The sequence below is a fragment of the Syngnathus scovelli genome, chromosome 1 (assembly GCF_024217435.2).
Source record: "Syngnathus scovelli strain Florida chromosome 1, RoL_Ssco_1.2, whole genome shotgun sequence".
NCBI lineage: Eukaryota > Metazoa > Chordata > Actinopteri > Syngnathiformes > Syngnathidae > Syngnathus > Syngnathus scovelli.
The window spans coordinates 17,361,996-17,371,555 of NC_090847.1; the positions used below are offsets into that span (position 1 = coordinate 17,361,996).

At 43.3% G+C, this 9,560-nt stretch overlaps 1 protein-coding gene across 1 annotated transcript in view; it reads left to right on the plus strand.

The window, feature by feature from the left end:
• Positions 1–5,008, plus strand: part of efnb1 (ephrin-B1) — a 63,010-nt gene extending 58,002 nt beyond the window's left edge. Inside the window, exon 5 of the mRNA XM_049744887.2 lies at positions 1,473–5,008. Within this exon, the coding sequence (XP_049600844.1) occupies positions 1,473–1,867 (395 nt within the window). The 3' untranslated portion in view covers positions 1,868–5,008. The remainder of the gene's footprint in view (positions 1–1,472) is intronic.
• Positions 5,009–9,560: the final 4,552 nt, after the last annotated feature.

Below are 9,560 nucleotides of genomic sequence, written 5' to 3' on the forward strand. Positions count from 1 at the left end.
ATATATATATATATATATATATATATATATATATATATATATATATATATATATATATATATATATATATGTGTGTGTGTGTGTGTGTGTATGTATATATTTTATATATATATATATATATATATATATATATATATATATATATATATATATATATATATATATATATATATATATATATATATGTAATATATAGATTTTTTACTTCACCGTCTGGGCCATTGTGATAAGGCACCCCTCCATTCAATAATTGCTTATTTGACATTAGCTGATCTATGAAACGATTTCCTAATATCCCTTTTCCCTATACTCAGGCTTTTTACCTGTCTGCCTCTGTTAGATCAGTGATTATGTCAAGTGAATAGGTGAAAGGTGGAATGAAGGAAGTGTCACCGCGGCTTGAGGAGCTGATATTTCTGGAATGAAATTTCTGACAGCCTCGTTCCAACATTACCGTGTGCAAAATGTATGAAATTCTTGGCGCCTCTGATTGCACAGATAAAGCAAGGGCTCGGTAGCTTTCAGTCGTGTCATTTTCTTGTCATTAGCCTGAAGGCGCAGCGTTCGGCTTCTCTGCCAATGGTTAAGTGCGCAGTGGTCAGTCAAGTGTGCAGACATAGTCATTATGTAGGATGGCAATCTGCACGCTTATCTCAGGAGCGAGAGGCTCCTCAACATGTTGCTGGAACGGAGGCTTGTGGACAGTAAGAAGGTGGTGCTGCTGATAATAGGCTGGGGGGGGGGGGGGGGGCGTTTGCCAGCAGCTGCATGCGTGCATGGAAAAGCGATTTGGTTCTCAGATTTCACTCACCGGAGGAACCAATCATTCTTTCTCATGTCAAATAACAAAAAATGCTGGTTCCCCTCTTATTTGTTATTACCCACCACCACCACAAACCCCTCTTTTAAAATAAATAAAGGATGCAAATCAGATGTTATTATATCCCCATGTCAACTCGTTAAAATTTTGCTGTCCACTCAAACGATCTCCAAATTCTGTGGGAGGCATTGTTCGTAGATGGCTAGTTAGCATGGTTGCTTAAAAGTGTACCAGTATCTCAATATTTCACTGTTCATCAGATTATCAGCGCCTGTAGGTATGTAAAAAAAAATTATGATTAATAATTAGCTCTTCACCAGGAAATGCATTTTCTTTGATTCAAAAGCTTTTCAGACACACTTACACTATTCAAAGTACTTAATGCCCTTATAACTTGATATGACGTTGTTAATACATGACGATACTCAAATTATGCTTTTTCTTTAATTTGATGTTGATCTTTTTTTCGTAAGCACCTTTCTTCCTTGCTGCGCTGTTAAACTCGGTTACAGCAGGCCCTGCAGATATGCCCTAAAGTCACAACCAATTCTCAAAGTGATTTTTTTTTTCCCCAGCTGGCAAATGACAAGCGTAACTACCGGTAGCTGCTTGTTTTGCGAATGTTTTAAACCCTGGCTCCTTCTCTCCTCAGACACAATGAACCAGGACCAGTCCAATTCCTCTGCAAACTCGGACGGCATCCTGGGCTCCAAAGTGGCCATGTTCTCGGTCATCGGGGCGGGATGTATCATCTTCCTTTTGCTTATCCTCCTCCTGGTCATTCTGCTCATCAAGATGCGCAAACGGGCCAGGAAAAACACACACTCGCAGCCCCGCCCCTCCGCATTGTCACTCAGCACGTTGTCCAATCCCAAGATGCCCGGGGGCACTGCTGGCACAGAGCCCAGTGACATCATCATTCCGCTGCGGACAGAGAACAACTACTGCCCTCACTATGAGAAGGTGAGCGGCGATTATGGGCACCCGGTCTACATCGTTCAGGAGATGCCCCCTCAGAGCCCCGCCAACATCTACTACAAAGTCTGATGCTCAGCACCGGAAGCAGCCCAGAGGAGATTCGGATTTCTGTTCTTGAAAGACCACTGCTATTTGTTGTGGAGACTTGATAGTTACTTCAAGCCCGTGTTATTTCTGCCACCTGCTGCACAAATCTGGAGAGATGCGCACGGACGAATATCTAGACTGATGAGATAGATTTATTCTGTGGGTTGTTATTCTTTGGCTTGTTTGGAAATCCCCACCCTAACTTCCTCCTCCCTTTACCTCCCACCTAGTGTGTCTCCGTTGAGGGGTGGCGGGGGTGCGGGTGGCTGGAGCGAATCAAAAGATGGAACTTTCTGGTTTGCTGTCCCCCTTTAATGGACCGGATGTAACCCTAACTGGCTCCCTAACGCTACAACACACAAACCTTGCACGCTAGCCAGGAACAGGCATTTTGTGTTGCACGTGTGTGTGTGTCTGTGCGTGTACCTGTGTGTCAGATGGGGTTCCATGCCGGGCCTGGCCGGGCCGGAGAACTTTCCAGATAGCTCAGGTATCAGACACAGTGTGTGACATATTGTGTTCCTGTCCCTTCGCACCTCGGATATTTGCCTTACTATTTTTGATGGAGGACTTCCCTGATTCAGTTCACAAAGCAGTTGTATTTTGTTAGACTTTTCCTACAAGTGCACAATGTATAGAGTTAAATAGATTATCATTATTATTACTCATCACACCCCTCATGTCATCCATCACAGTAGAAACCTGCGCCGTTGCGATCAAGATAGTGTGTCTATTTTCCCACGATCTTTGCCATTACTCTGGTATTTATGACCTACTTAAGTGTATTTTAGAGTGCGTCCTGTGTGTGTGTGTGTGTGTGTGTGTGTGCGTGCGTGCGTGCGTGCCCATGTGTGTGTTTGGGCATGCCCAGACCTGGGACCTGAAACGACCTACTTGCTTGGGGAGTTAGAACAGTTGAGTTTCTGTATTGGAAGCTTAAAAAACAAGAAGCCAAATTCCTCCAGCATTCCACTTGGATCTATTTGAACATGTCATTATTTCTGGTGAGCGTGGAGGATTTTTGTTTTTAAAAAAAAAAAAAAAGGCAACAGACGTGTTTGCTCCAGTTTGTGGTGCAATGGTGCAAGTAAGCAGTTTGGGCTAAGGGGTGGTTGGCCTACATAGTTAGGTTATCCTATGTAAGTTGAATGGCTAACCACAGATGGATACACTATCGTCTGATGCCAATTGGCTGCCATCTGTTGATGAGTCAGTGGAGTTCACACTAATATGTGCCATCTCAATGCCCACGTTCACCAGCCGGACCAGCCGGGGAGGAGAAAATGTCGGGAGTTGGCTTTAATTATGGAGGAAGACGGCAAGCTGAAATAGTTTTCTTTCTCCAGGCTCACACTGGTTCTGGTGGGAATTAGAGGGTGGGGGGGGGTGCGCATAAAATTCCACGGTTAAGGTGTCGAGCCCGTGAGGATAGTGCAGCTGACTTAGCAGCAGCAGCAGCACCGGGAGCTTGTATTTGTGCGCACTGCAGCTGTAGCACACATGTCGCGTTGGACTTAATTGCTTGTATTTGCAGTTTGTGTGTGTGAATGCTTTTGTGGTTGAGCAGACCTGTTTGGGGACAGGAAATAGGTGCTCCGCTCAGCCTGGCCGCCAAAGTTAGGAGCACGTAATGATGTGTAAGGGGAGAGGACGGCTATTCCTCAGCATGCAAGCTGACACACACGTGCGCACACGGACACATTAAGACTGACGGGTCCAGGTTGATCTCCGGGTCAGACTGCCGCTTGGTGTTTACTCACCGTTAGAGGCACCTATCATCTTCAGCCACATCCATGGATGTTAGCCGCTGAGTTAAAAGGCAGCCCCGTTCGAGGAGCCCGGGAAAGACTCTTGCGTGTCGTTAACCTCAGAGTTAACAACCTAAACAGCTGCCTGGGCTTTTGTGGTCCTGTGTTTTAACTCAGCATGCAGCCCTCAGCGTTCCTCTGCGAAAAACATCGACATCAAATATTTTGCTTTCAGATCAGCGTGCCCCCACCTTCACCAGCCAAGGGAGTCATTACCACATCACCGCAAACCATATTTCATTTTCATCCATACTTGTGACCACTTAATGTTATTCAAGTTGGGGGAGAAACACTAAAAGAGAAATGTAAATATATGCATAGAGCCCAGTTGAAGATGTAATTTCACCTGAACACTGCTTATAAGTAAAAAAAAAAAGAATGAAAATAAAATTAGAATTTTGTAATGGAGGATATTTGTAAATAGCTGTCTTTCTAAAATGTGTTTTGTATGACTCCTTCTTGTCTCACTTTGCAATACGTCTGTTTTCATTTCTTCCCAAGTAAGCCATGCTATTGCAACAATGCTGTCTTCTTTTGCAGTGTCCAGTGTTGTCTTTGTTACCGCAAGTGTTGCAAAAAAAGAAATAGCTGGCGGTTCAGAGTTTTGACGTGGCCATTCAACATGCTTCTTGTTGTCTGTGACACTGAGCGGCTTTAAAAAGGAGAGTTCATTCCAACCACCAATGCCCATGTTGCAAGCAGCACTTAACCATGATAAACGAATACTTTGATCAATTCCGGTGTTTATGAGTTACCTACACTTCCGCCTACGGTATACAGTATAGCAAAACAATGAAAGATGAAACTCGTGTCAGTTTTAATAAGTACAGACACACACATGCAGGTGCGAAGAAGCGGGGGAGGAGAGGAAAAAGAAAAGGGGCCATGTATGACAGTGTGACCGCTCTCCAATAAATCATCCGCTTCCCACCGCTCATTATCTCCCAGGCTGTCCTTTGTTTTACTTTTTTTTTTTTTTTGCCGCCACCTCCCTCAGCCCTTGTCATCCTTCTAATTTAGCACGTGGATGTTGCTCGCCATGAGCCTCACCATAGGCTGATGTCTGCCATTGTTCAAAGCCACAGTATTATTTTTCAGTGTGCATGTATAAGCAAAAGCTGTTAAAATTGTTTCCCTATGTTTGAATCATTACTGTCACATTTTATTATTTGATTTCAGTTTTACTTTGCATCCATTTTTTTTGCCGCTTCTCAGCGTAACCTATCGGCACCAGCTACAACGGAACGACAACGTTCCGCCAGTTTGGAAAATACGTACTGCATATTGATCAATAAATTTTTCCCATGGAACTTGGCCTTTCTTTGTTCTGTCTTTGTTTTTTCCCAGCAAGCTTTAACAACACAAGATTCTTTTCTCATCTTGCTGACCACTTCATAGCGGAGGCAGGAACTAGGCCGCCCACTCTCGCTGTGCTTCCCGCTCACACCAACACCAGCTCCCCTTCCCCCCGGCTCACCCCGGGGGTCAGCAAGACACAGATGGGTTTGTTCTGATACATTAGTCAGATTGAAATCACACACCGGCTTCAGAAATTCATATTCGGCGGGTGTGGTCACGCTTTTTAGTAGAGTAACTAATATCCGTATCAAGCCACTCTGCCGTGTTGTCCTCCGAAATTACATTTCTGCATACATGATTACATCTGATTGGCTGCACTTTGCCTTTCCATTGAGTTTGTCTGAAATTACAGGCTGTGTTTATCTGACTGAAGAGCAAATTCCCCGTCCTTGGTGAAAGCAGAGATGGCGTGAAACATCATTAAAGCAATGGGCATTTTCTCTGACAAACACATCAGTCTTGGTGGGTATACTACTTTAGTGGACGTGAGTGGGCGTAGATGAAGAAATTGATGGCCGCAGAGCAAAAAAGTCCACCGAGAAGAGATATGACATGCCTGTGGCTCCAGTGCACCCCAACAAACACACACACATATAACACATAACACGCGCATACACACACTGTTGCTTTCATGGTGCCCCGGGCCAGCTACGTTCATCTGCTTTCCTGGCTCAGTCCTAAGATGCCCCAATAGATCCACATTACTGTGTGTTTATTAAAACCTTCCCCCCACTGAGCTACTCTGTGTTGCTCTTGTGTGTGTGTGTGTGTGTGTGTGTGTGTGTGTGTGTGTGTGTGTGTGTGTGTGTGTGTACGTGCGTGCGTGCGTGTGTGTGTGTTTGCGTGCGTGTGCGCGTGTGTGAGTGTGTGTGTGTGTGTGTGTGTGTGTGTGTGTGTGTGTGTGTGCGCATTTGCCACAGGCTTCCCGTGTTGCACTCATCGTCACAAAGTATTTTTACTGCAAAAGAACTCACTGGAGTCTATTTTTTCATCATTTTTGGGACCGAAATGTATTAGATCATTTTTTAATGAATTTATTATTCCACATTGACTTGTCCGGTATATTTAAACTGAATAAGGAGTTGACTCTTTAAACAGTATTACATCATTGAAATATTTTAATGATTAATAAATGTCTCTTCTCGGTTTTCAGCATTTCCATATGTCAAAACGTGTACATATTCAATAGCACTTTTTTACACCCCTGTGAGTTCTCACTTGATGTGAGCATGTGCAATTCCCAAAGCAATTTTTTGTCTTTGTCATGTAACATGTAAGTTTACGCGTCCTTATAGATGGAACAAGTCACTTGGGATAGCAACAGCTGCCAGCACTTTGGAATGGCTTGGAAACAATTTCACGTTATTTTTCTCACATCTATGTCTTTGAATACCAATTGCGAAAGACACTTACTTTGCATTTGTAATGTGGCATGAACAAAACAAAAAACAATGAAGCAGATAAGATGTCAAAGCAAAATTGCCCTATTTATCCTACAATGATAGTTTAAGTACGGGTGAATGAAATGGGAAACTAACTATTGTCATTCCACGGTTTGGATCCTAGCGTTTTCTAATTTTTTCAGAAATCACATTATGGGCTAAATGGAGCCGCATATATGAAATAACAACCCTTATGTGGGTTCCCCCCTCATACCTTGGCAGCTCCCACATTCCCAAAACATGCGTGTTAAGACTCTAAATCAAAGGTGTCAAACTCATTTTTGTTGTGGGCCACAGCGTAGTTATGGTTTCCCATGTGTGGCCCTTAATGACTTAAATAAAAATGGATGGCTCCTCATACTATCACATACACACAACAGAATCCAGTGATAACGAGAGTGATTAGGAAGTGAGTCGATCTTTTTTCAGTTCATATGACTTTAACCAGTAGGTGTCGGTAATGCACATTGAAGCTGATGCCACCTCGCCGTAAATCAAAACGAAGAAGAAAATGACATAACTTCCCGTTCACGAACGAGTCGTGAATTGCATTTCCCGTTAACCAACCGAACGGATCTGTGAGTGAACGAGTCAATGAATGATTTGCATTTCCAGTTCATCGCGAGAACGGATCAGTGAGGGAACGAATCCTGACTTTCCCGTTCGTGAATGAGTCAACGGGTGAACTGCCTTCCTTCCCGTGCATCAACGGATCAGTCAGTGAAGGTGTTGCGTCTCCCTCCTGGCGTGAACTATGTAAACCAGAATGTAGATAAACGATTTTCGAAGGAAAGAAAGAACCACTCACTGAAACACCACTTCTATGTTGCACGTTTTCTCCAAGCTAACGGCTAACTTTATTGCATGAAGGGATACGCCGTTATGCAACAACGGGGAGATTATGCTTCTCTTTGGGTAATCTTGATTTTATAACACTTGTAGGAGTTTTTAAATAACGTGCTACATATTGTTATCCAATATATCTACTGCAAATTCACATTAGATTACTGGTTTGAAATTTACTTATTATTTTCAAATAAACATTTATGTTAAAACTTGTCTGGTGTTTTATTCCTTGTTTTTTTATTCGCCAATTAAAACATAAAAATCAGACATTTGGTGAACTGCTTTATATGACAATATGTGTAGGTACACCTCATGGACACTTCAATAGGTACACTACACGAGGTAAAAGAAAAAAGAATAAATAAAGGGTTGAATGCACAATAAAAGCACGTTCATGTACATTCTCACATCCAGGATCGAACCAAGCTCCTGCCGAGCGAGAGACTGCGTCTTCATCCAATCGGCTATTTCGGCATGGAAGTTTGCTGTCGTCGGTACTTTTTTGTACTAGTGATGTGCATTCCAGTTCACGAGTGAATTGAATCTTTAGAATCGGTTCACTCAAAATATTTGTTCATAAGAATCGTTCACCAAATCGGTCACTACACTTTCTTATTTATTTATTTATTTATTTATTTATTTATTTATTTTTACCTCGTGTAGTGTACCTATTGTAGTGTCCATGAGGTGTACCTAATCACAGGCCACTTCAATAGGGAAAAAGCTTAAGTGAAAGTGAAAAGTGCCACACCCGCCTTCACCCCCACCTCCTGATTGGCTGTTTGATCTGTGACGTCACTCGGACACTCCATTAGGTACACCGCCATTTTCAAGTGTACCTAATAACAGGCCACTTTATTAGGGAAATATCATGGTCAAAGGTCACAGGTGTCAAGCTCTAATCCTCGGGGCCGCGTTCCAACATGTTTTCCAAGTGACCCTCGTTAAGCGCACCTGCGTGAAAAGTTTTTGGTCACTTTCACGTTCTGCAGGAGCTAAAACTTTTCACGCAGGTGCACTTAACGAGGGAATCACACGGACACTCCATTAGGTACACCGCCTTTTTCAAGTGTACCTAATAACAGGCCACTTTATTAGGGAAATATGGTCAAAGGTCACAGGTGTCAAGCTCTAGTCCTCGGGGGCCGTGTTCCAACATGTTTTCCAAGTGACCCTCGTTAAGCGCACCTGCGTGAAAAGGTTTTGGTCACTTTCACGTTCCGCAGGAGCTAAAACTTTTCACGCAGGTGCACTTAACGAGGGAATCACACGGACACTCCATTAGGTACACTGCCATTTTCAAGTGTACCTAATAACAGGCCACTTTATTAGGGAACTATCATGGTCAAAGGTCACAGGTGTCAAGCTCTAGTCCTCGGGGCCGCGTTCCAACATGTTTTCCAAGTGACCCTCGTTAAGCGCACCTGCGTGAAAAGTTTTTGGTCACTTTCACGTTCCGCAGGAGCTAAAACTTTTCACGCAGGTGCACTTAACGAGGGAATCACACGGACACTCCATTAGGTACACCGCCATTTTCAAGTGTAACTAATAACAGGCCACTTTATTAGGGAACTATCATGGTCAAAGGTCACAGGTGTCAAGCTCTAGTCCTCGGGGCCGCGTTCCAACATGTTTTCCAAGTGACCCTCGTTAAGCGCACCTGCGTGAAAAGTTTTTGGTCACTCACGTTCCGCAGGAGCTAAAACTTTTCACGCAGGTGCACTTAACGAGGGAATCACACGGACACTCCATTGGTTACACCGCCATTTTCAAGTGTACCTAATAACAGGCCACTTTATTAACCACCTTATTGACCATATTTCCCTAACTACACGAGATTAAAAAAAAAGAATAACTAAATAAAGGGTTAATTGCCCAATAAAAGCACACTGTCATACATTCTGATTCCTGGGATCGAACCAAGTTCCTACCGAGCAACAGCCCGCGTCTTTATCCAGTCGGCTATTTCGACCTGGAAGCACGCTGTCGTCTTCCCTCTTTTGTGCTAGTGATGTGCATTCCAGTTCTCGAGTGAACTGAAACTTTGGAATCAGTTCACTCAAAATATTTGTTCATAAGAATCGTTCACCAAATCGCTCACTACACTTTCTTATGTATTCATTCCAACATGTTTTCCAAGTGACCCTCGTTAAGCGTACCTATTGAAGTGTCCATGAGGTGTACCTACACATATTGTCATATAAAGCAGTTAACCAAATG